The 27,903-nt window shown below is 41.7% G+C and overlaps 2 protein-coding genes across 5 annotated transcripts in view; both read left to right on the top strand.

Moving 5' to 3' along the window:
• LOC119159594 (RANBP2-like and GRIP domain-containing protein 5/6) overlaps positions 1 to 14,231 on the top strand; it is a 69,067-nt gene extending 54,836 nt beyond the window's left edge. For 2 of the 3 annotated variants that reach the window (XM_075891467.1, XM_075891466.1), the window contains exons 22-23: positions 529 to 5,564; positions 10,839 to 10,975. In XM_075891467.1, coding sequence (XP_075747582.1) covers positions 529 to 1,638 — 1,110 coding nt within the window. In that variant the 3' untranslated portion in view covers positions 1,639 to 5,564; positions 10,839 to 10,975. Of the gene's footprint in view, positions 1 to 528; positions 5,565 to 10,838; positions 10,981 to 13,922 lie in introns of those variants that run through there. The other variant, XM_037412396.2, reaches the window with a different exon arrangement.
• Positions 14,232 to 16,690: 2,459 nt separating this feature from the next.
• Positions 16,691 to 27,903, top strand: part of LOC119159598 (Tousled-like kinase) — a 157,584-nt gene continuing 146,371 nt past the window's right edge. The window contains exons 1-2 of one of the 2 annotated variants that reach the window (XM_075891460.1): positions 16,691 to 16,939; positions 17,015 to 17,047. The gene's annotated coding sequence lies outside the window, so the exon portion shown is untranslated. Of the gene's footprint in view, positions 16,940 to 17,014; positions 17,048 to 17,157; positions 17,788 to 27,903 lie in introns of those variants that run through there. The other variant, XM_075891461.1, reaches the window with a different exon arrangement.

Here is a 27,903-nt window from a genome sequence, read left to right as displayed (position 1 = left end):
TGGAGCTGCCCTTGTTTGCCATTCTGCACAACTGTGCTTTATCCTATATAAGTTCTTTGATTGATTGATTGATTGATTGATTGATTGATTGATTCTGTATAGGATGAAGGGCTTGCTGTAATTACACTATCAACACAAGCATAAACAGAGTGGTTAGAACTGCCTGTTAGGCATAATTACACATAGAAGTCGGATATACTTGTTCTGTAGCTGGCCTCTAAATATGGAGCAGAACCAAATGTATGCTCAGAGATTTATTTAAGCTACTCTTTCAAATGCAAGTCAGTTTGAAAACATATAACAACACATTGAAACAGTTTTTAGAATCCTTTGTATTTTCAGTTGTACATACTGATAGTGCATGCTGCTGCATGTTGTTGAGCAGTGTCCTTGATTACCGCATCTTCAGTCTGAGTACTGTCAAGATAGATTAATTTTGAGATGGTGCTGGTCTGCACTTGTGGCACTCACACTTGAAGCAGAGTACAGTTCAACACTTCTTTTCCATTTTTTTCTTCCTTGCCTCAGGTTGCACATCATGTTAGCCATCCACCTCCGTCTACATCATTTGCCAGCTGTGCTCCATCTGACTCTGCAACTGGGAATGTGGGCCAAACATTGGCCTTTCGTCACAGTGCAGAACCACAAACTCCAGCCCCTGCACCAGGCCTTGCATCGGCCTTTGCACTAGCTACTGTACTGCCTCCTATGCAGGACTACAAGGAATCATCAATGCCAGCTGTGTCCATGCATCTTGATGGTGCAGCAGTGCCAGCTGCAACATTGCACACTTCTCAAACGTATGAGTTTTATGTGCCAGCAAATACCACCAGTGCCATGTCCAGAAGGGGAGGGGGGAAGCTGGTAACTTCCATTGGACCCAGGAGAGACACCAAGGGTACATCTACAGTAGACTCGTCATCATCATCTATTGCAACAACTGTTATGACAAATGAGCTGGCAACTTCTGTTGGGCCCAGAACAGACGACACCAAGGGGACATCTGCAGTAGACTTGCCATTACCATCTAGTGCAGCAACTGCTATGGCAACGGACGTGGTAACTTCTATTGAACCCAGAACAGACACCAAGGAGACATCTACAGTAAACTTGCCATTACCATCTAGAGTAGCAACTGCTAAGGCAATGCAGCTGGCAACTTCCGTTGAACCCAGAACAGACACCAAGAAGACATCTACAGTAGACTTGCCATTACTATTTGGGGCAGCAACTGCTACGGCAACAAATGTGGCAACTTCTATTGAACCCAGAACAGACACCGAGGAGACATCTACAGTAGACTTGCCATTACTATTTAGGGCAGCAACTGCTACGGCAACGGATGTGGCAACTTCTATTGAACCCAGAACAGACACCAAGGAGACATCTACAGTAGACTTGCCATTACTATTTAGGGCAGCAACTGCTAAGACAATGGAGCTGGCAACTTCCGTTGAACCCAGAACAAACTCCAAGGAGACATCTACAGTAGACTTGCCATTACTATTTAGGGCAGCAACTGCTAAGACAATGGAGCTGGCAACTTCCGTTGAACCCAGAACAAACTCCAAGGAGACATCTACAGTAGACTCACCATTATCGTCACGAAGTGCATCAACTGATATGGCAGTATCATAGTCATCAGCAACTTTCATAGGCTTGAAAGCATCAATTGGCTTGGAGATAGCAAAGTGTGAGCCACCATTGCCCAGCTCATTTGAAGGCTCCCCGCCTTTGTCCTCCAGTGAGAAGAATAGTACAGAAGCGCTACCATCTGATAATGCTGTGACATCAGCACCATCCAACATGCTTTCCACTGCACGTCGAGAGCCAGAGCTTCACAAACAAAAGTCGTCAACCGGCCTAGACACAGCATCATCTCGGTTATCTCAAGTTGCAGGTTCTTTGCCAGTTTCTTTATGTGAGAAGAATGCTGTGAAAAAATCGGTACGAGCTGCAGACAGCCTGCCTTCTGTTTCATTTAGAAATGATGATTCTGCAGGCAAGCTTTCCTGTGCAAAGCTAGAGCAACAGTTTCCAACACAAGAAGTGTCAATTGGCTCATACACAGTGACATATCAGCCACCATTGCACAGCTCAGTCACAGACTCCTCACCTTTCTTGTTAGTTAACGGTGAAAAAGAAGCAGTATCAGCTGCAGATGACTCAAAAACAATTTCATCCAGCAATGATGAAATTGGCAAGCTTTCCACTATGCAGCCAGAGCGAGACCTTCTTAGTGAAAAAGTGCCGACTGGCCCAGGCACAGCAGCGTGTCAGCCACCATTAACCAGACCTGTGACAGACTCTTTATCTTTCTTCTCAACTGACAAAAATGGTGAGGAAGAAGCAAAACGAGCTACAGATGGCTCAACTTCGATTTCGTGTAGCAATGATGATGTTAATGCCAGCAATCTTTACAGTAGTCGGCTAAAGCGAGAACTTCCAAGAGAAAAAGTCTTGACTGGCCCAGACACAGCAGCATGTCAGCCACAAGTGACCAGCCCTGTGACAGACTCCTTACCTTTCTCTTCAACTGAGAACAATGGTGATAAAAGATCAATAGCAGCTAAAGATGGCTTAACCTTGAATTTATCCAGCAATGATGTTGGCAAGCTTTCCAGTATGCAGAAAAAACAAATACTTTCTAGAGAAAAATCATTGACTGGCCTAGACACAGCAGCATGTCAGCCACCAGTACCCAGCTCTGTAACAGACTCTTCTCTTTTCTCGGTTGAGAATAGTGCTGAGGAAAAAGTAATGTTAGGTACAGATGGTTGGAGTTCAATTACATCAAGCAATGATTGTAATGATGCCCGCAATCTTTCCAGTACTCCGCTAGAGCGAGAACTGCGAAGGGAAAAAGTCTTGACTGGCCCTGATACAGCAGCGTGTCAACCACCAGGACCCAGCTCTGTGACAGACTCTTCTCTTTTCTCAGTTGAGCAGAATGGTGAGGTGAAAGCAATACCAGCTACAGATGGCTTGAGTTCAATTTCATCAAGCAATGATGGTGATGATGCCCGCAATCTTTCCAGTACTCCGCCTGAGCCAGAACTTCCAAGAGAAAAATCCTTGTCTGGCCTAGATGCAGCAGCATGTCAACCACCAGGACCCAACTCTGTGACAGACTCTTCTCTTTTTTCAGTTGAAAAGAATGGTGAGGAGAAAGCAATACCAGCTACAGGTGGTTTGAGTTCAATTTCTTCAAGCAATAATGGTGATGATGCCCGCAATCTTTCCAGTACTCCGCCTGAGCAAGAACTTCCAAGAGAAAAATCCTTGTCTGGCCTAGATGCAGCAGCATGTCAGGCATCATCAAACAGCCCTGTCACAGACTTCTCACTTTTCTCCTCAATTATGAAGGATACTATAGAAGAAGTATCAGCTGTAGGTGACTCAACATTAATTTTAACCAGCAATGATGATGTTGGCAAAATTCGCACTATGTTTACAGAGCGAGAACCTCCAAGAGAAAAGTTGTTGACCGGACGAGACACAGCAGCGTGTCAGCCGCAAGTGACCAGCCGTGTGACAGACTCCTTACCTATCTCTTCAGTTAAGAAGATGGGTGAAGAAAGATCAGTAGCAGCTGAAAACGGCTGGACTTCGATTTCATCCAGCAATGATGTTGGCAAGCTTTCCAGTATGCGGAAAGGACGAAAACTTCCAAGAGAAATATTCACTGGCCCAGATACAGCAGCATGTCAGCCACCATTAAACAGCCCAGTCTCAGACTTCTCACTTTTCTCCTTGGATGGGAAGAATTATATAGGAAAAGGAGTACCAGCTGCAGATCGCTCAATATCAATGTCATCACACAATGATGATGTTGGCAAGCTTTCCGATACGCAGCCAGAGCTAGAATGTTTTATACAGAAATTGACTGGTCTAGACACAGCATGTCAGCCACCATTGGCAAGTTCAATCACAGACTCCTCAGCTTGCTTCACAAGTGAAAAAGATGTTATTGATGAAGCAGTGTCAGTTGCAGATGACTCGACTTTGATTTCATCCAGCAAGGATGTTGGCCAGCTTTTCAGTATGCAAAAAAAGCAAAAACTTCCTAGAGAAAACTCAATGACTGGCCTAGACACAGCAGCGTGTCAGCCAGCAGTGATCAGCCCTGGGACAGACTCTTTTCCTTTCTCTGTTGAGAAGAATGGTGAGGAAGAAGCAATACCAGCTACAAATGGCTTTACTTCGATTTCCTCCAGCAATGATGATGCCAGCAATCTTTTCTATACTCGACTAGACGGAGAACTTCCAAGAGAAAAAGTCTTGACTAGCCCAGACTCAGCAGCGTGTCAGCCACCATTGACCAGCCCAATCGCAGACTTCTCAACTTTCTTCCCGATTGCAAAGAATGTTATGAAAGAAGCAGTGTCAGCTGCAGATTGCGCAACATCAATGTCATCGAGCGATGATGATGTCGGCAAGGTTTCCAGCATGCAGTCAGAGCAAGACCATTATAGAGAGAAATTGTTTACTGGTCTAGACACAGCTGCATGTCAGTCACCATTGACCAACCCAATCACAGACTCCTTACCTTTTGTCTCAGTTGAGGAGGATGATAAAAAAGCTGCAGATGCGTCGACCTGGATTAAATCTAGCAATGATGATGTCGGCAAACTTTCTAGTACGCAGCTGGAGCGAGAACTGGTGAGAGGAAAATCGTTGACTGATGTGTACACAGCAGCTTGTCAGCCACCACTGACCCCCGTGATAAACTCTTTACCTTTCTCAATTGAGAAGAATGGTGAAAAAGATGTCGCATCGACTGCGAATGGCCGAACTTAATTTCATCGAGCAATGATAATCATTATGATGCAAGCATTCTTTCCAGAGAACACCCAGGAAATGAGCTTCCTAAAGAAAAAGTGTCAACTGGCTCAAATACTGCAATGTCTGAGCTATCCCCGAATGCGGCTTCCTCGTTTTTCTCCTCAGGTGAAAATAGTGAGAGGAATGGTATGGCAAAAGTAATACCAGACAATAGTGAACAGGCTTCGGTTTCATGCAAGGATGATGATCATGCCAGTGAGCTTTCTAGTAAACACCCAGAGCCAGAAAAGCCTGTGTTCATATTTGGTGTCACTTTGCCAAATCGTAAACATTTAAGTGCTGTTGCCACTGTCCATGTTGAAATGCCATCTGAAAAAGATTTATCCATTACATGTGCAATCTGCAGAGGCCTAAATCCAAAGGAAGTGTCCGGAAAATTTAATAAATCCAGTGTATGCTTGTCTGTTGGCCCACACTTTGAAGAGGAAACTTTGGAGCTTTCATTAGATGAAGAAATACGTGGAGCCTCTCGGAATTTGCCACGTAGTAGGCTGTCTAGTGAATTCTCAAAGGCACTTCGATACATTGCAGAAAACAAAAATGTTTCAACTGCTAGTGACGAGGGTTTCTGCTCCAGCAATTTCTCTCCAGAAGTCTCAGCAGTTACGTACAGCCCTGAAGCAGAACTACCGCCTTCTACCTCTAGGCCTTCAACCACCACTTCTGGGACACATTTAGTGCCAGCTACCAGTTCACCCATGAAAACAGCACCAACACTGGCAAGTGGCATTGTATTCCATCCGTTTGTTTTGCTGGGTTTCTTATAGTTCATGTGGGGGCTTTTGTTGTTTGTCCATGCTGGTACTTGTGCCTTTCTAAAGCTGGTATGAACTTTAGGTTCGAGTTGTAGTGCATAGATTGCCAGCAAAGGTGAACAGCTTTATGTGCCTCTTGTGCAGCCTGCAAGAATAATGCCATGTAATTTTATATTCAAGTCTTGCCTATATTACAATGTAGAAAAGTATGTGAACTGCTCAATGCTAGGCTTCCATAAAAGTTGTTGTAAGGGACGTTTGCACACAGTCTGGTCTGTGTAGTGATCCGCCATTCCGAGAAGTAAGTCTTTTTAAAGTGCAGAGGAAGAACAATATACTTGCGTCCCATTTCAGTTTTGTTTTAAACAAGACAGAAAAGTACAGTGAAAGGCAGAGACTCAAACAGTTGAAAAAAAAAAAATCGCAGCATATTCACGGAGTGAATGATAATGAGTGGGCGCAGCTCTGAAGGCACATCGGCAAACCATAATGCCTTCGTAAATCTTGCCAGTCGATAGTCATGTGAAGATGTGGAAAACACTTTGTGCTCATTTCATCGCCGTTTCATGGGCCCTCAGCTAAGGATGACAGCCCATGCCTCTTGCTGGCGCTTCCGTGCAGCTTCCGCTTTGCGGGCTCTCACTGCAGCATGTGCCGCGTGCAGTAGCCGCTTTCCGAGCCCTCCTCTCTGCCGACTTCTTCGCTCATACGCGAAGCACCCAGACCGCTGGCAAAAAAGGAAGGGTGCCAAGAGCGAACACACTTTTCAGCTGCGCCTCTAGCGATCTCCTATCACACTAGACTACGCATCAAGGTGGAGCGAGTTCCGCAACATCATTTAGTGAGCAAGCCGAGTATTAGCGGTGCGAGTGGCACAATGCCATCGCGACTACGACGCCGGACAAGACTACGCTTTAAGGAGCTCCGGTCCTAAAATCTGCAGTATTTTGTATTAGGGGCTGCAAACCCCCGTTGCACCATGACTGGGGGGGGGGGGGGGGGTTTGGTGTAGCTTGGGAGGGGGCCCTTATTTTCCATGCCTCCTCGCTACATAAGAAGTAGTTCCCAAACAACGGCAATAATTTTCCTGCATACAACCATTATTTTGTAATCCTTCATTTATATTGAGATAAAGAAACCAAACCTCGTTAAGAAAACTTGTGAGGGCACAGAGTTCAGCGTCAGCTTAGCAATATATCTGTTGTTTAAATGGCACCCTCTACCACGCTCATCTAGGAGTCCACAAAGAAGTGGTGTACATCTCTCGAAGGCGACGTGCCTGCGTGGTACCTATAGTGGTACTTAAACAAACGATGCCACAGGTGAAGTTAAGTTTAAAAGAGAACAATCCTTCTTTATTGCCTTGAAAAAACAATACAGGGGCATAAATGAAATTTTATAAGGTCGTTTGCAATTTTCATGTTGTTTTTTGAAACTTTTGCTACCAGAAGTTCTCGCTATCTGCTGTAACTATGGCAACTATGACTCAAAGCAAAGAATGGAGAAGTGATCTGAGATTGGACGTCGTGAATTTTGATTCTTAGTGCTGCCGTAAATACCGAATGTGCGTCTCGAGTTTCGGTGCTTGCCATTGTGTTTGAGACAAACGCTGATACTTCATTCAATGTCTTTTTTCTTGGAAATAAAAACGCGTAGCGCACGTTGTGTTTAACAGTGGTAGTCATTGCATACAAGGCGATGTACGTGGCTAAATGGCAGTGACTAAAAGCTGTACGTAAACTTTTATATTCTTGGTTTTACAACTTGCACTCGATAGTTTGCTATGACCCCGTCAGCCCTTGAATATTCAATGTTTTCATAATGCGACCCAGTTTTGCTGGAACAGGGGCCACTACCTGCTATGAATGTGTTGGTACGAAGGTGTCTGTGCTGGCTAGAGGGTTTTATCTCTCCAGGGAATGGGAGTTAATTGCCTACCAGGCTTCGCTTTCACAGGGAAGTGCGATGCATCCTTCATGTTTTCTTTCACGGGACTCTAGTTTAATGTAAACAAGTTATCACTGCGTAATATGTGCACAAAATACACGTGAAATGCAAAAAAAAAATGTTAGACAGAGCTAAGACCATATAATATATCATTAAGTATCGTACACCTTAAAAAATGAGATCTTTCTTTTTTTTTTTGCTCAATAATAGTTTTAGTAGTGTCACCTTTGTAATAATCACAATTGATGCAACTGATAGTAATTGATCATTATTGCTGCACCAATAACGATAGATTCAGCGATATTAAATAGCGTGTGTCATTACGCGGTTTGAAGAAGCTCACACGGTGTTTTTCATGCACTGCATCTGTGCATAGAGAGTGAGACAAGCACTTATGCAATGGACACTTTAACATGGCACATAATTAATCACACACCCACTGGATGACCACAATTCGCTTTATGATGCATAGAACATTGCATATTTTTTCCTCCTGGTTTGTTTACTTTCATACTGTGTCGCATAACAGATTCTGTTGGACGCTTTTTTCTCACGCCTTGTCCGCACTTAGATCACTCATATCGGTGCACAGCACAGCGCATATCGCAGACATGTGGCAGACACTCACACACATGTGGCTGCGCTGATGCCACAACTTTTGCGGGCTATAAATCACAGACGCTTGCATTCCACAAAACACAGACGCTCCAATTCAGACTTTACTTTTGCCTTACTGCACACAAATGACCGCGACGACAATCGTCGTGAGTGGTCACCCTCAGGCAATATGCTTGGTGCATGCGAGCGGCTGATGAAGTAGACGCTGAGTTGCTGCTTCACGCTGCCGAAATGACGGAACGCGATAAAGCTCTGCCGCTTCGGCGCACTTCAAACACTGTAAAATCAGAAACGTCGCCATCGAATGATGGCCAGCGAGGATAATGCTGAGTGCGAGTCATTGAAATAGCTTCTTGACGAAGTAAACACCACCAGGAAACCGAATGGACACCTCCCAGTCTCGGTGCAGCGGCACATCGCGTCTCGTCGGGAATGGCGCCATGCTGAATTTGTCATAGGTTCATCATGATTGTTACGCCATAGGAAAAAGAGGCTGCAGTTGGATGCGCATAATACGAATGGACGGCGGTACACTACTTTTTATTCTTAGCTTGTCATCGACTATAGTGAACACTCTGAGTACCGCCATCTAGTTTTATAATATCTCGCATCAACTACCACCATCTAGTGAACACTGCAAGAACTAAATTAGAGATGGCTACGTATGGCTACCTACTTCTTTTAAAACTACATACCTCAGAGGATGTACAGACGCACACCTTAAGGAGCTTCGCCCCTAAAACATGTTGTGTACACAAATACAGAGTCTCTGAAATTAAGAATACTTGGAAAGAACTAGAAGTTCACGAAAGGCACTCATGAAAAAAGGCATACATATTTACATATACTGGTGTATGTGTGCTTCTTTTTCCATTTTTTCTTGCGCGTTTACTTCTCTTCAAAAATAGATTAGAACATGCCCAAACTGCTGCATTAGTTAGGAGTAACAAACAATCCTTTTAATTCTTAATATTCCTACGAATTGTGTGTCAAAGGTGACAGAAAGAGCTGACATACTGTAAAATATCGAGCAACCACTCATACCCCTTTTCAGAAGATTTGAAATATGCGTGAATGACTGAGAAGGTACAGCCCCCAATCCCTCACGCTATTTTTCTTCTTGCATTCACTTTTTTCATTTATCAGAAGAGGGTAAATAAATATGTATTCAATGAAGTATTTTAGTAGAAGCACTTGTGCACATATATTTGTTTTAAGTGTCTCTTCCTCCACCATCTTGAATTTTGATGTGCGATCGAGCAAGCGTCCTTTCCAAATCTAGTTGCATTATTTTTCGCTGCAGAGGTGGGCGTTTGCTAGGAATTTTGAAGTAGATTAGATTTTAACAACTGGCAACTGTTTCTACTGCTGTCGTTGTTATGCATTGAGAGTTTGTTTTTCTCAACCATTAAACCTTTATCCAATTCTTTGGCAGCTGATATATTTCTTATCACAACAATAAACAGTGTGCTTTCTCTTCGATCTGTGTAATCAATACTTTTGTCAAGAGTCACTTGGAAATTGCTTTCTAAAAGTGCCTTGCTTATAAAAGGGGGCAATTTAGACATATATTCTAACACTGTGCAGGACTAATTATGATCCCACTGTCTGAAACTAATCATTCAATCATCTGAAATATACGAACGTGTCTGGAGCACAGGAAAACTCTGCTGGAAGGTGCCCAAGTACTGTGTCATGCTGGCTCTTACAAATACTTATCATGTTTATTTTTCTTTGGATTACGCATATTAGCTTTTGAATTGTCATATGGCAAAGAACTGCGACAACAAATCAACAGTGTAGCATCATCAATTGGCTACACCAACAGCCACATGCAATTGGTTGTCACTTTCCAGAACCTACTGGGCAGTTAAAATGAGCTGGTGTTTCCAGATTTGCAGTGTAGGAACCCAGAAAAGGTGTGTGCCTAGGCCACTCTGAAAATACCTAAGTTGTGCTGTCTTTTCCCCAACCAGTCAAGTTGTTTTTCTAAGTGGGATCTCATAAATATCAGAAGTTTAGTGTCTGGCAAATATGCCATTTCGTAAGGCGATTTTGTCTCAAGAAGTATAAATGGGCACTCCTCAATTAGTACTCTGGTTTCTTTGAGTTGCTCTGCATTAGTTTTGGGTTGATTACTTAAAGAGTTGATGTTTGTGCAAAATTTGGTTGATTGTTTTTGTTTGCTCCCTATATCTTGATTTATAAGTGGTGTTTGACGTCCAAAAACCACTATATGATTATGAGAGATGCCGTAGTAGAGGGCTCCAGAAATTTAGACCACCTGGGGTTCTTTAACGTGCACCCAAATCTGAGCACACGGGCCTACAGCATTTTTGCCTCCATCGAAAATGCAGCCACTGCAGTCTTGATTCAATCCCGCAACCTGCGGGTCAGCAGCAGAGTACCTTAGCCACTAGACCACCGCAGCGGGTCTATATTTTGCTTAGTGAAGATGGGTTAAGGTACCTGCATTTATTCTCACATTTTCGTATTTACAAGAGATTGATTCACAAGAGAGCCATAGCATCATGACGACACTGAATGCAGTTCACGTCTATATACTAGTCGTGATTGCAAAGCAGTACAAAGGTCTTCCAAGGGTGTTTTAAGTGAATTGCGCTTGCATTCTCTATTTCATGTTCACTGGGCTCGTGCTGGCCAACAATGCAGTTGACTGCGTCGGAAAGCGACTATGCTAGCTCCTCCCCAGTTGGGCACATGGAAGACATGCCGAGATGTCCTGAAAAGGCCTCTCCTCACAAGCGTTCTCACAGGGGAAGATCTAAGTGATAACAGCCTAATGATACAACAGGTGACGTATCAAAACACTGCAAGTTTGACCCAACTCTGTGCCTGACATTTTGGCTGAGCCGTCTTTTCGAAAGCATTTGCTGTGTCTACAGTGAATGAACAACCTCCTGGTGTAGTGTAGCTGTCACTTCTTTATTGCGCATACAAGCATTTGAATTGAATTAAATTGACTTTATTTTTTCTGTTTACAATAGAAAGCATACAAGCATTTGAATTGAATTAAATTGACTTTATTTTTTCTGTTTACAATAGAAAGGAAGCAGAAGCTAAAGGCCGTGTGGCCTGACAGAGGCTACTGCTCCTACGACAGTGCGGCACGCATGCTGTGCGTAGCACAAGTCAATACAAAATATACTATACATACATATTCAACTAAATAGTCACGAAAATAAAACATGTGTACAAAAAAAGTAGAAAAGCGAGAAGAAAAATGTTATGTCTGCAAAGAACCAACAAAAAGAATGCTACATAATACACTGATAGATCATTTTGCCCCAGTCAACAACTAAAATTTGCAATTAAGACACGAAAGTTGAAAATATACACAGCAGCTTTGTCAGACAAACTCAATATAGTGCGAAATGAGCAATGTTTTGAATGATTCATTTGACACTTGCATAAATTCGTCGTAAAATTCGTGTATTCTATTCAGTAGTGAAGGTGCTTGGTAGCTTTGTAACTGTTTCCCGTAATTTGTTCTTATTTTTGGTGTTCTCAAATGGTGTTGCCGAAAGCTGCAGCACGAGTTGGTGGATGCATCCTTGATTGTTTAAGTATTATGTTGAAGCAATTGCAGAGTGATTTTTAAAGCTACTTTTATAAAACTACTTTTATTTCAACTTACTTTCTTGAGTTGAGTTTTCATTCAAGAGTAATCTGCGGTAAGATTGTGGGCTGCATAAAATGCCTGTAGTCAGATGCATCTTTAAAAGTCTGCGACATTTTCTCGTCAGAGGCAGACAAGCCTGCCCCCAATCGGCATGCACCCTAGACTGACATCAAAAGCCGAACAGCTGGTAACCCCGCCCTTGGAGAACATTATTGAGCCTGCCCCCAATTGGCATGCACCCTAGACTGACATCAAAAGCCGAACAGCTGGTAACCCCGCCCTTGGAGAACATTATTGAGTCCTTGAATGTTTCTGTAGTCGCAAAGTCAATTATTGGCTGCTGCGCTTCACTCACCTGGGCGAGACCTCTTTACACTCCATACGTTGTATCCAATTATAGTTCAAAATAATGTAGATTAGGAAAAGCCCATGTGCAAATCATGCCCATTAAAATACACTCACCAGCATTGTGAAGAGCTGGTAAAAATGGCTGTTTTTGACACCGAGACTGGAAAGAAGTAACAGATGGTTTCATTGCACGTAATTCAAAAAATTACTCATTAGCTGTAACATTCAGCACCTTGGAATGGCCTCTGAGATAAAGTGACAACTGCTGCAGCTTCTCAGATGTGGTGCGCTCGGTCCTACGTCATAGTGACAACCACCAAATGCATGAGTTGTATGCATAAGTGCTGAATAAAGCCTGCAAGGTTAACAGCTCTGCAATTGTTCCAATATTACTTGAGTCCTCTATATTACTTGTAAGAAAATTTGCCAAAGCAACATTTCATGGTAGCTGGCCTTTAACTATTTATTTATTGTTTATTTACTGATACTGCTTGCCAAAAAGTCGATGCACAATGGAAGAACACATATAAACTTACTTTAATACTTAGCTACTAACATTGGGATAGGACAAATGTAACAGCACAATGGAAGATTATTGTGTAACATTTGACACGCAAACATAAAAAAGCCACATAAAAATTCTGTAGGTAATATAAACTTCTCGCATTTTGCATTTAAAAAAAACTATAAAACAATGCTAATAGCATTGCTAAGGAAACACTAAAGAACAGTGTGTATTGTTTTGCTCAGTTCGAGGGTAATGTTTCACTTGCAGCACAGTGTGTCAGCACATCTTTTCTACATATCGGTGTTGAGCAGTGGTCGACAGTCGTACCGATGAAGAAAAAAACAACACTTACGAAAGGATGAGATGAAGGCACGGCACTGATGTGTCTTCACGCTGTTTTATTCTTCGCCTGCTATGCATCAAGCAGCCCGATAAAGTGCACTGCCCAACTTCTTGTTGAACTTTCCGATTGTTCTCGAAAGCAGAGAAAACTTCGAGACATCTGTCCTAGGATGCAGCTGCGATTTGATCGATATTACTGAATGTAATAGAACCAAGCATATTTTATTCGCGTATATTTAGCATTAATGCCTCACCAATAGCTGCCCATGGAGGAGTTTGGGTCTTTATACATTTCTTTGCTGTGAAAGTGTAGTCAAGTTAGTCTAGCTAGCACTTCAGCCGTGCAGCGATAGTTTGACGAAATAAACCTTGCCACATGTTTCTGAAACCTCAGTTGAACTTGTAGTGTTTCTAATTATTTTGGGGTTTCACCGTTCCTTCTCTAACGTATAGGAGGGGGTGAAAAGTCGGCAGAAGTTAATTCAGTAAAAAGTACACATGCTCACTCATACTCACATACACATGCATGCGGAAAAAAAAAAAGGGTTGGAAGAAGGCAAGTCAGTATTGTTGAACCCAACTGCCTGCTTCTTATTTCAAGTAACATCATTCTTATACTTAGTGCAGAGCACTTTAAGGAGGCTAGACTGTGACATGCTGTAGTCATCGCTTACGCAACGCTCTGTTTGTAATATATTGAGCGTGCGCCCATGACAGTCGAAGTTGTCTTCCTCTTGTAGAAGACTTGAGTATTTCGTATTGACAGCAGTACGAGGCGCTATAGTCCGTACTGCTCTCACTACCCACCATGTCATTTTCTCAGTTGTTGGTGATGCACGAGGCTTCGTTTTGTGCAGTTTTTATTGACTCCCACATAGTTGTGTCTAACCATTGTTATTTTTTTTTTCTTTTTCAGAATGAAAACAATCATGATAGGCTTGTGCATTGAAGAATCCATCAGAATCCTGAAGAATCCATCAGAATCCTGTTGTGGTGACTTTTTAAACTTGAATTTTAATCATCTCATTGTTATCACAATTGTGCATTATGACGACAGGTGGTCATGCATCTCAAGAAAGAATAGAGAGGATCTTAATGTTATCATTTGAGTGAAGAATTTCGCTCACAATTGTTATTCATTAATACTTGTGTTTTGCTTATGTGAGCAGAAAAAATTGTGATGAAAATGTGAAAATAAAAATACCCTATCATTTGGAACAAGGTATATCTTTGTCTGTATTGTTGCTTTTATTCCTTCTTTTACAAAGTAAGTGGTAATATAAACTTTATTCTAGTACTATACTTACTATACTTAGTTCAGTCAAAAAGAGAAAGTTTTCGGATGTTTTTAACTACTTAAAGAATAGCATTAGAGCACAAACTATTATAGCTTACTTTATTTATAACAAGAAATTGTTGAAAGGACTTGTTAACGAAACCAAGAAGTGTTTGTATATTACTGTAAGTATTTGGATGTTTCATTTGGAAGTGCGATAAAATGTTGTTGTTTTTTTTGTCATAGGCATAGCTACGTAAATCAAAAATGTGGTCACATGGCTTTAGTGATTCCCATCTGTCCTTGCTAATGAACTTTCTTTTAATTGCTTAAAATTATCTGCTTTATGTACTGTAAGTAAAATGATGTAAACAAGCACAGACTTTTAGCTTTTCAAAAGTGCGTGCGATTAAATGTTATCTGAACAGTGTGGCTCTAAGTCAAACTGCCTTTCTTGATTTAACTACCACCAGAAAGCAGGCTTGTATGCTCGAGGTTGACACAGTCATGAAATGAGTTTTTTTTTCTTCTTTTTTCGTGGTTTACTTTTTCTTTTTTGCGGCTGCAGCTTTTATAGGCTCAATGTGCTTGTTTGAACATATTTGCAAGCCCGCATTTTTCTCTGTCAGCTGAATTTTTCACTCAATTCACCGTTATTATGCTGTTTTACTTGATGCTAATGAATACCAATTGGCTGATGGAGCATTTTTACCGAGCAAATCATTTTTTTTCTAGAATGTTTATTGTTGTGCAAGTATAACTCCTCAATACACAATATTTGTATGCATGCGACTTTGATGCTGTTTTACTTGATGCTAATGAATACCAATTGCCTGATGGAGCATTTTTACCGAGCAAATCATTTTTTTTTCTAGAATGTTTATTGTTGTGCAAGTATAACTCCTCAATACACAATATTTGTATGCATGCGACTTTGAAAATTAAGCTTTGTTAACATTCTTCATTGTCATTATGGGTGATGAGAAGCATTCAGAAAATTTCACAGCCTCAGGAGAATAAATGTGAAGTTGCTGCCAGCGTTTCTTGATGTTCCTATCAGATCAATGCAAGCAACACTGCTACAACACATGCACTTAAAAGTGATTGTGGGTTAATGAAAGATAATTTACATAGCTCCTAAATGCTCAAAAATTTAACGCTTGTATTTTTTATCTCTAGAGTTGTAGCCATCAGTTAAGGTGGTATTGCTTGGCGGAACATTTATAAATGGTAACTCTCTTCTGGACCAGCACAAATTAAGCTACATTCAAGAATGTACCGAATCAGAATGAACTTCATGAATGCTGAATCTAAAAATAGTTCAAGATCAGAAATTCGTCAACTTGTGGACACTGGTGGCATCAAGGGCTTGTTGCTTTTTGGTTCAGTGCAAGCCCCGTCTGCTTTTTTTTTTTTGTGATTCGAGTGTTGTCGAGTCAGACAAGATACTTACACAGTGTTGATAAAGCCATCAATTAAATGTGCATTAGCCGTTTCGTAAATTATTTTATATAAGTACACATATATACATTTGCAAAGCATTGAAGGATTATAGGCCCATTGTTTGAATGAGAAGTATTTTATTGCACATTTGTTTATTAGCATGCATAAATCATTACTAGACAGCCATCAGGTATTTAAAAGTTGATCTTCACTAAGTAACTATTTGACTTAAAGAGAGATCCTCTTATGTGAAATGTTAGGCAGATTGTGTTCAGTCAGCAAAGTAAAATAATTGCAGAATTCGAGCTTACACAATTTTTTTTACAATTAGTACAACGAGCTGCACGATATGATTTCTTGCAGATTCAACCTTGAATATGTATGCCCTGTCCATGTTATCTCAATGAAGCAGAGGATAATAGCTGTTGTGACGTTTTTATTATTACTTTTTTAATCATGTGCCTGCGGCTCCTGTGTGAACGGTGGAGCCTTTACGTTGCCTTGTGCATGCGTGTGTTGCTGCTTGTTCCTTATTGCCACAACAGCATGATAGAAACTGCTACGAGAAAAATTATTGTGCAAATATTTCCAACAGCTTTGAAGGAAAATATCGGGGTGCGTAACGTACGTCAACACGCTGGCCACATGTACTTGATGCCATTTTATAAACAGCCAACGACAAGGAAATATAGCGCTCCATTTTAGCTTTGTGGAGCGTCGTAAACAGTCTGGTTACCATGTCGTTATTCGCTCAGTGTGAACTACACGCTGATAACCAACCGCAAATCATGATTTTGTTAGTGCGCGCAGCACGTCTCACCACGCACTGCGTTGCGCGGAAGAAATCCGTGCGAATATTTGAATATTCAGAGAAACAAACGCGCCCATTCACTCTTCTAGAGCCTATGTAAAGTCCGACAGACTCCAGAGAAAAAAATAAACAGCTCGTATTGCATTACTTTGCGTGTTTAGGACGCTTCCAATGAACTCATTAAAAATGGTTTGTGACAGGCGACATGTGACGTCACGAAATGTACACAAAAGTTGTTCGCCAGCGTAGGCTTAATAGTTATGAATGCGTGAACGATGCACATGTGACAGACTTGGCACCGTCTTCATGATCTTTCTCGAAATCGCCGAGTACTGGGCCGAGAACGGCACGGAAAATGCGCTGACAGGTGCCGGTACAGCGGTGCAGTGTTTTCATCGCTAATGTGAGTGATCTGCCTATCGCCATCTTGAGCTCTTGGAGCTTGCCGTCAAACAAAATCTCCTTGTTTTCGGAACAGCTGCAAGAACATCATCGCCGGTCGTGCTTGCAGGTAAGTTATTAGCCATGTACTTTTCAGTTTTCGTTTGTCGATTGCCCCTTTGTGCTCCCAATTGTCGGCAAAAGCGCATTGGCGGCATCGACGGAAGCAACGGGCACACATTAAATACCCGAAGCAACCGTATTCTGCTTTGTAACATCGCCATTAGGCCTAAGGAATTGCGATTTTACGCACTCGAGGGCATTTATTAGTTGTCCAAATGCGTTCCAAAACTTCCGTGAAGACCATGTAATCGAGATCGTCTTCGGCGGAATGGATAGCGCGGGTGCAGCGCGCGTACTGCTACCAGTCACGTTGTGAGAGGGAGGGGGTATAAGTACCTAGCAATGTGCCGGAATCCTGCATGTCGCCGCGATGGATACTCGCGACATTTTTCCCGTCTCTGACTCGTGGAAGCAACGACTGCGGACTACATTCGACGCCTGACCTGGCTGTCCACCACGATATTGTGGGCGGCTCCAGCAGCGCAAGCAGGGTGTCTGAGAACGTATCTTTCGTTTAGCAAATTGTGTTTATGCGCGCGGCGGTGGACTTTTCTCGTCTACGTTTTAACTTTAGTACTTCACCGATTGTGCGAGGTGGAGCGAGGAGATGTCTCAATAGCGGCCACATAAGAGCATCTTTTTGAGTTCGTTACTGTGCTGTACAGCTGCGAAGGTAGCCGAAATCGAACTAGCGGAGCCGGAGCGATCTGAGGAAGATTCCGTCAGCGGAACGGTCACCTTTGGAGGGTATTCTTTCATATTTTCTCGCCCTCCCATTTATTTGTCTTGCGCGGTCTTCGGAAATTCATATGGGGCAATACGAAACCCGCCCTGTATTGCAACCTGCGTGCGGTAGTTTAATAAACTCGTGCCTGGGAGGGGTTGAACACATTGGTTAAGAAAGAAAATGCAACCGCGATCGGTTAATCAAACTATGTCAGTAGCTGTTTAAAGGGCACTAAAAAAGGAATCGAAAGAGAAGGGTTTGCTTCGTGTTGGGCTCAGGATTATAGCACTGTGCTGCGGTTCTCGATTTGCAGCAGCGCACTTTCACCTTCGTTCACAACGATTGAGCAAGCGGGTAGATTTTTCTAGAACTGCTTTAGTGTGCGACTCGGGGCGCTGGAGCGTCAAGTTTGTGCATAGATTCAACTGCTCAGACGTTCGGTGCACCATAAAGAAGAAACAAAACAACGCCGCAGGTGTAGTATTTCTAGTGATGTCCACTAAATTTCGGCTCGAGTGGGGTTTTGTGTGGTGATGCCTCTTGCAAATAACGCGGAGGCACAGCCGCGAGGCTGCAGAGGTTTTCTACGTGCTGCATACAAGGATAGTCGCTTCTATCGCCACTTATCGGTAAAATGGAGGAGTCAACTGCGCTCCTAGTGATGTAACGAACGGTAGTTTAGCCACGTGCGCTGACCATGCGATTCTCAAGGGTATTCTAAGAGCTGGCTGACCTTGCTTAGGGTCGGCAGCATTTCCTCCCGTGGCTTCTTTTTTCTTCTTTGTTATTTTCTCCTCGGCCATTTGCCCCTGTTCCTTACCCGAGAAGCTATTTAGACCACGTTGTGTGTCGAGGTCTTCGAAACATGTTTCACTTCAGGAGCGAGTGGCTCACTTATGGAAACAGCGGGGCACCGCTATGATAAAGCGAAAGTTGATCCCTTTTTATTAGCATGAAGAGTCAACACAGCATTCTGAATTCATGATGAACATAAAGCCCAACATGGTGCTGCTTTCAAAGTGGACACTTGGTCCAACCAGTAACATTTTTTATGATGCTGGTTCTCTCAACCTTGTTTTACTTGTTCTACTGGTTGGATTGGCTTGTTTATAATGGTTTCCATCATATGTCTTATTTATTTTCTATTTATGGATGCATAGGAAAACTGTTTCTTACATTTGTGAGATAGGAGGCTGTCAGAAAGTTTTTTTTTTGTTCTTTGCTTTTTGTAGCATTCTGAAGTACGAACAGCGTGAATTCAACACAAGGACACAAGAACAGTCACAGACAAGCGCTGACTAGCAACTGAATTTTCATTCCATACAAAAGGAAAATGTATACAGAATCAACATGAAGATAACATGAAAAAACGTGATAAAAAATATTAAGTATGACAAGATGATCACACACGCTCTCTTAAAAACGATAATCATTTCATTGGTAAACAGACATATGCCATGCTGATGCATAATGAACCTTCTTGCTCGATATGGGCGGCTTTGATGATTTCTCGTGTGTACTGGTCCCAATGTCCGCCGATGATAGTGGTCTTCTCAAACAGGGGGGTGCAACTGCAGGAGCAGCAATAAATGGCCATGACACCTTCTGTAGCATTGCGTGCATTATTCTTGTGCTCACGTAGGCAGTCATTTAGATACCTTCCTACATAGCATACTCTGCATGAAAGTGGAATACGATAGATGACACAGTTGGTGCGTTCTACGTATTGTTTGAGATCCTTGATAGTGCACTGGCATTTCCTTTTTTGAATAGGACAGGTGACACACGAAAGATATGAACAGTTTACGGGGTGCTGAAAAAAAAACAACACTTGAACACCACAGTGTTGCCCTATTTTTTTTGAGACGATGTGATATGTTATGCATGTAAGGTATGACTGACACCTTCTTGCATCGACCAGCTTTTACATCTGCCTGCTGATCACTTTCCCTGCAGTTTTTCTTTCTCCTGTTTATTGTTTCTGCTATTGACGTGATTAGTTTTTTCGGATAACCTGCTGGTTCGAGCCAGTGTATCTGCGCCATGAAAGTTTCGATGGCAATGTGTCGACATGATTTTTCCAATGCATTAGAAAGTCGTGCTTGAATAATACTCCTTTTGACTAATTTGGTGTGTGACGATGTGTATGGCAACAATGGTTTTTGTGCTCGCAGCTCATACATCCAGCATGTATTGAGATTGGGTATTGAAATTGGTGGTCAGAATATTACTACTTCTCGTTAGATTGGGGGTTCAGAATATTGCTACTTCAATTTGAAACACAACTTTACATGGATGACTCGTTTTTATCATAATTTCTAGTTTCACAATGTAGAAACTTATGTTCATTCTATGCACTATCTATTTTGCACTCATTTCCAAATGCTTTTATAAAATGCTACGGGAGGGCACACAGAGAAACAAGATTACAGCTAAGATATATTTGCACGGCGCCAAGCCTAAGCAGAGATGGCAAACCAGAGCGTACCCCACATCCCAGAATCGCGTGGTCTTTCTCGCTGTCCATCTTGCTTCTTCAGCATGATGTAGTCTTGTAACAATGTAATATTGTAATTCACCTTTCTTCATTAATAGTCATTAGTAGCTTGTCATTGGTAGCAAGACACCTGTTTGTCACTCAAGGCATCGTGTGCGTGATATTTAATTTCTGCTCCCTAAGCAGAATGTATGTAGTGCGGTTTAAGGTTTTTTTGTGGTAAGGTGGTGTACATGTCATCAAATATTGTTTTTCGGTTCTCAACCTACCCGGGTATTATGAAAACTTCGTGAGGTTTTTCTGTTTCATATTTTTTTAGCAGTCAAATAGTGCTGCTAGTCAAGTTATGGGTGCACAAATCTTTCATTTGTTACGGAGGCCCTTCTTATCTTGTTGGGCAAAGGTGTGCCTTATGCAACATTTAGTAATATTTTTAGCCTAGATAATATCACCTGTTGGTTACCATAGCTAGAAAATACTCTTACAAACAATCAATGCACTTTTTTGTAAATAAATTTGTAAGAGTGCCGTTTATCAACTGGCCATTTCTGCGGAGTCCTTATTGACTACGTAGTTTCATGCGGAGTGGCCTTTTCCATGTTCTGGGCTGGTTCTCTGTATTCTAAAAGCCATTTATGCTTTCCAAGCTTTATCAATGGTTAGAGCAATTGCTTGGCCATGTTATCAAAAGGATGAGCAAGCAGAGCATGGTGGATGATAAGATTACCACATAATCTAGCTAGAGGCAACACCACAGAATAACCGTACTGGCCTTTCATCTTGGTCCGGGTGAAAGGACTATATCCTGTGCTCTCGATGAAAATTCTTGGTGAAGCTGATGTAAGTGGTTAGTTGCTTCGTTATTCTATAACTTTCATTGGGCACTGTTTTAATCTGCCACTTTAGCATGGATAATCTTGTGAGTGTGACCAAAGACCTTTTCATTCTTTTATTTTTCTTTCTCAGCTACGTGAACTATTCATTGCATATTTAAACACTACTGCAGCATATGGGAGCATAACAGGTGAATAATATCCCCGCCGCGGTGGTCTAGTGGCTAAGGTACTCGGCTGCTGATACACAGGTCGCGGAATCGAATCCCAGCTGCTGTGGCTGCATCTTCGATGGAAGCCAAAATGCTGTAGGCCTGTATGCTCAAATTTGGGTGCACGATAAAAAAACCCCAGGTGGTACTTTGCATACAGTACTTTGCATACAGTACTTTGCATTGTTAGTACGCATATATCCAGTAAAATGATTACAGCGATATTGTTGTGTAATGTTCAGGCACGCTCAATATGATTTGCAACACAGAAGCGTGTGGCCTCACGAATTCGAAGACTGCGCATGGCTTCAACTTGTTATTTTAACAACTAAATATTGTTTTATTTGGGTCCACACCCAAGGGAGAGAACCATGTTTAGTAGTAGTAGTAGCAGTAATAGTAGTAATAGTAGAAGAAAAACTCTATTATGTACAGAGACCAGACAGGCTAGAACCTCAGTGCCCCGTAGGTAACATAAGGGTGCTTAGTAATGGAAATAAGGGCTTGTGGAAGCTATGTGCAATCTTTGAGCTCGTGAGGTCACGTGCTCTTGTGTTGCAAGAGGTATAGAGTGTGACTGTACATTGATGTTAGAATGTTGCACTTCTCTTTTACTTCAATACTTCTTTTTATTACTCCTCGCCAACTAAAAGACACTTACGAGCTAGTATTAATATTCTTGAAAACTACAATTGTTAAATTTTATTTTTACTGCCCCCCCTTTTAAATGTATATGATGATCGTGCTGTTCTTTTCGAAAGCCCTGCTATACTGAATAATGTTACAGGTAAACTGATGTCCATTTACAATATGAAAATTTTCAGAATTTAAAGTTCATACTTCAGCTTCATCATTTCATTTGTTGCTGGAGAGCAGGCCCCAACATTGAATATTTACAACTCATGTGCTTCACTAAGTTGAATACGCCTGGGCATAGAGGAATTTATGTATTTATGTTTATCATCATTGTTTCTAGAGGATACAATGTACCCTAGAATAGTTGCTGCTCGTTTGCTTTCAAAAGTGCTGATTATACAGCTTTTGCTTTTAAGTAATTGCTGCCAGATTCGAGAAACTTGTACAGGGCTATTACGTTAAAGCAACATTTTATATATATATATACGTGTGTGTGTAATGGCCGTGTCACGGCTGTAACGTGAGGCATAAAATAAAAGTATTGCTCTCTCGTAATCTCGTAAGTGTACTCGCTTGTGTATTTTTATAGGTACCAAACCTCCTCAACTTTCCTGCTACATATATATATATATACACACACACACACACACACACACACACACACACACACACACACACACACACACACACACACACACACACACACACACACACACACACACACACACACACACACACACACACACACACACACACTGGACAATAAGGGGAGCTTAATTTATTGGCTAGATTTTTTTGGAGTGTTGGCAGATACAATGACATGGCACCTAGTATTTAAAATTTATGTTGAAAATTTTAAACTTGTTTCTTCATGATTGGTCTTTTACAACTCTGACATTTTTCTTTTCCCCTAGGAAAGATTTCAGTACATAATATTCTGAAGGTCTAGTTTAGCATCGGCTGATTGCGCCAAAAAGTGAAACCTGCTACATTGTGCTATTTTTTTTGCCAACGTCTCATAATTTGCGTGGAATGTGCCCCAAGATGTCATTCTTGCTGTCTTACAGAGGAAAAGAAGATTGAGAATGCTTGCAAACCATGTGTAAGTTATCACTGTAACTTCTAGTGGAGGTTGGAGCATACTGGCGAGTGCTTTGCAGTTGAAGTTCAGCAATTTAGGTAGATTTGCCTGACCCTGCCAATCAATTCAGATTTGCCAATATTGCATAATTAAGTTTTCTACTTCTTCTACTACTACTACACCATACTGTGACATTGCATTGTTAAGTTTACCAATAACGCTACTACTAACTGTTGTTGACCAAGCTAGAGAAAAGGAATACTTCATGCAATTACAATTACAGTCAGCATTACATGTATGTACTTGAATATACATTTTGTTATAGTATGTTTTACAGAAATCATAGTATTATTTGTTGTAGTATACATAACTTGCCACTACCTGACACCAACTAACTCAGTGGTATGATCTCTGCATGCGCCATCACCGAGCACACGGCAAGAAATCATAGTATTATTTGTTGTAGTATACATAACTTGCCACTACCTGACACCAACTAACTCAGTGGTATGATCTCTGCATGCGCCATCACCGAGCACACGGCAGCAGATGACAGAACACTGCATAATCTTCTGAATGATTTTCCTTCATCATAAGTGCCAGGAAAGCAATCAAACGACGTATAAGTCAAATAATCCACTGCGCAAGCATAAACGTGGTGTGGTCACCGAAATACTTGTTCTACGTTTGTCCCGCGATTGCAAATGGCAGACATAAAGTGATGTCACGTGCAAGTCATGTATACTTCCTTATATAAAATTTCATGCAAGGTGCCTAATTTTCAACTTATCTGACCATGCAGTTGCCATACTTTATCAACAATTCCACGTGCTACATTGGACAGTCAGTTTTCAAAAGTTCTGGTTATACAGCTTTTGCTTTTCAAGTAATGCAGCCAAATTTTGGAAACTCGTGCAGGGCTTAGAAAGCATGGTGTCCAGCATCCCGGTATCTGGGTTCTGTTTCTCAACCACAGTAACAGTAACTTATTGAAGCTATATAAGAAGCATCTAATTGCTACAAATTTCGTGCTGTAAAAATTACATTAAAGGAAAGAGCACTAATTTAAACCTTGTATTTTATTAACTGCTCATATACCAGGGTCGTAATGTTTGTCTCCTTAAACTGTAACAGCAGGCACTTCATGCAGTGAAGGCCTATGTTCTGATAGCACGGACGTCATCAGAATATTTCTTCTGGATAGCGGATACGATGCATAGTAAATTTACATAACTGATGCTTCCAGTACTCCAACTAAAGCATCAGGCAGTTTCTTATTTTTGTACGATTATGAAGTGGATTCCAAGAAAATGTTAGGTGGTTTGAAATCACCGAACTATAGAAACTGAAATCACTGAACTATAGAAACTTGGAACTGTCCAGAGAAGAATGAAAAGCACTAACTGAATTTCATCTTTTGGGGTATCTTAAGCGAATGTGCATGTCATCATCATCAGCCTGACTATGTCCACTACACGACAAAGGCCTCTCCATGTTCTGCCAGTCAACTCAGTTCTGTGCTTGCTGCTCCCATTTTATACCCACAAATTTCTAAATCTCATCTGCCCACCTAACTTTCTGTCTGCCCCTAACCCGCTTGTCTTCTCTGGGAATCCAGTTAGTTACCCTTAATGACCAGCGGTTATCCTGTCTACGCACTACATGCCCGGCCCATGTCCATTTCCTCTTCTTTATTTCAACTATGATATCCTTAACCCGGTTTGTTCCCTGATCCACTCTGCTCTCTTTGTGTCTGTTAAGGTTACACTTACCATTTTCCTCTTCATTGCTCGCTGCGTCGCGCTCAATTCAAGCTGAATACATGTGCATATATTTGTGCATAAATCAATTTGGTTAAAAGATGTGGTTCAACAGCTCTAGCTCAGAGAAATAAGTGTTCGTCTGAAAGTGTGTACTTGGTAACTCCTCCGAGCAGTTCACATTCTGCTTTAAAGCAAGGGTTTAGATGCTCCAGAAGCGGCACTGAAGTGGCTGCTGTCGATCACATAACTGCCACATTTTTTTCAACTCTCAGGGGAAACAATAACTCATGCTGAGGCTTCCATTTTTGGAAAACATTAGTTAGTTTTAAAGTGATGATATTGGTAATGCCAAACGCTCTCATTCCATTACTTATAATTTGACAGTATATCAGAGAAAGTTAAAGAGATCTCATAAATAGCTATGAAACTATACTTCGTTTCATACATCAGGTGCAACACTGTGCATGCTATGTAAGAAATTCGGACTGAAAAACGTAGTGGCCGCTTGTGTGACATCTGATTACTGCCGGTGCACCATCACGTTCATTGGTGCTTCCCTGTGGCATAACAGGCGAACAAAAGAAGGCAGGGAAGGCACAAAAGAACGCAGATGGTAAACGACCGTGTCGTGTCCTCCCCTGCACTGACACTGAAAGTCTAGGTGGTCTCCATCGTGACTTACCCAGAGCAGAGAGCCTGTACTAAACGACCGTGTGGTGTCCTCCCCTGCACTGACACTGAAAGTTTAGGCGGTCTCCATCGTGACTTACCCAGAGAAGAGAGCCTGTATGTGACGTCACGTGAAAACCAAGCTACACCGCAGCATAATAAGACCTTCAGCGGCAATTTTGTTTGTAAGACACTTCATATATTCAATTACTTCTTCCTGTAATAATGAAAAAAAAAAATTGAGTTATTGGTGGTAGGAACATTGAACTATTTTTTGTTGCAAACGCATCAACTGCAAGAAGTTCCACAGTGTTGCACGTGATGTGTGGAACAGAGTATATATTCCTCTTTGCAGCCAGTGATTGATTGATTGATATGTGAGGTTTAATGTCCCAAAACCATCCTATATGAGAGACACCGTAGTGGAGGTCTCCGGAAATTTTGACCACCTGGGGTTCTTTAGCGTGCATCCAAATCTGAGCACACGAGCCTACAACATTTCCACCTCCATCGGAAATGGAAGCCAGTGGCACGTCAAGTTCATTAGTCCATTTAACTTGACTGTTGAGTGATCTCATTGCTATTCATAGGTATGACATGATGAAACGATAAAAAATAAAGTGTCCTGCTTTATTTATTTCATGTACTACTGATGTATAGGGTAAGTTTCTGTATTGTTATTACTTTTTGTACGGTAGAAGACATTACCCTCAGGGGTGGCCTGCACAGGCCGTGGTGCAGACAAAGGAAACATTCTTATGTGTGGTTTTCACTTTCCTGGCATTGTCGACAGCAAGTGCCAACAAGCTTTGTTCGCAAGTGCCTTTACGGGAGAGGTTTCGTGCTGCTTAGTTGAAGGACACAGGTTTCATTCCAGCCTTGGTAGGTTCATTCTGATGAAAGCGGAATTAGATAAAGCGTGCATTGTGCTTTTGGTGATTTAAATTGGAAACCGTGCATTGTGCTTTTGGTGATTTAGATTCAAGGTGATAAAGAGAGAGATAACAGTTGAAAAGCTACAGTTGTGTGCCTATCGTCAAGATGCACCCATGGGATTCCGCCTGCGTAGCACGCCAAGCTCTCCATCCATTATTTATATTCTCGCAGGCTTTGACGCTATAGCACGACAGCATTCAGCATTGTTGTCTCTGTTCACTCATGGAAAGCGTTGTTATACCTGTACTCTTATCAAATGGGAAAATTTAGTGCCACTTTTTGAAAGGGCACATTGCTTTACTGGATGTCATTCTGGCTGCTTTATGTTACGAGGTACAGTATAAAATTACATTTGCAAGTGATGGTAATTACAGTTGTGTGCTATGGGAGAGTGCCTGATATGCTTACTTGTATTTCGAAAGGAGCCGTTATTCTTAAAATGGAAGGCGCTCATAAAGGAGCTTTAAAACAATCATGCCATTGCATAGCTGCTCAGGTCTTAATTTTGAGGCAGAGAACCAGTTGTAACTTGGCCTCAACTTAATCAAAAAAGGCACAAGATGGTTCCGTTCATATCGTGAAGCGGGTGTGGTTAGAATGACACTTGCGCAAGTGTGCTGACTATCCTTGCTTGATGTTTTTATTGTATTTAGTAAATGCTGCAGATTTTAACTTAGCAAAAAGGGAAAAGGGACACTAGTTCACCAAATGCATTCACTACCTTGTGAATGCACTCCACAACATCACCACCACGTTTCCTCACCTTGCAGCATTTTAATTCATGTCAAGGGATAGTCACTTCATATCGCACTTGCTTTGCCTCTCTGACACGTTTGTTAAACTACAGCTACAAAAGGTGGTCGCATTTTTTTCCCTTTCTTTTTCACCATGATAGTTTTAAAGAGCTCGTTTCACAGAAATTCCGGTGTCGGAATTGTTGGTTGTGAGCGAGAGATCAGCGCTGTTCGTAAGTGAAAATCCTTGGTAGATGCAAATATATAATACAAAAACTCGAACCCAAGCTTTCTCTGTGGCAAGCAACTGTTCTACCGCACAGCCACTCTAGCTGTTTCAGAAAATTGCCCAATATAATTGTAATGTTGTGCGTGTAGTCGCGTTAATGCTTGTAATATTTCGCAGCTGAAGCGTAGAATCACACAAGGCATGAAAACATGTGAATTGCACTGTTAGTGATTTTTTTTAAAGGCACCCCCGTTTCCTGTCCCTTTAACAAAGGGTGCGGCTGTACAAGTGTGCAAGTTCTTGTGTGGACGGGTAGTACTGTATTTATGCTGAGCATTCTAGGATAGTCTGAGATGGCCAATACTATGCACACAGACATTGCTTTCTTGCAGCATGGTTGAGGTGTCCAGCTCGAAGTAAGCTAAGTGAACAATTGTGAAGGCGACACGAATGGGACCTGATTATGCAATCGCATTTTACCTGTGAAAGCAAAGTGCAAGCGTCTTGCAAGATCTTTTATTTTTTATTCCATTAGCAGTTATGTGG

This window comes from Rhipicephalus microplus, chromosome 1, assembly GCF_043290135.1.
Source record: "Rhipicephalus microplus isolate Deutch F79 chromosome 1, USDA_Rmic, whole genome shotgun sequence".
Lineage (NCBI taxonomy): Eukaryota > Metazoa > Arthropoda > Arachnida > Ixodida > Ixodidae > Rhipicephalus > Rhipicephalus microplus.
The sequence above is the reverse complement of the archived record's forward strand: the minus strand, read 5'-3'. Positions and strand labels throughout refer to the sequence as shown.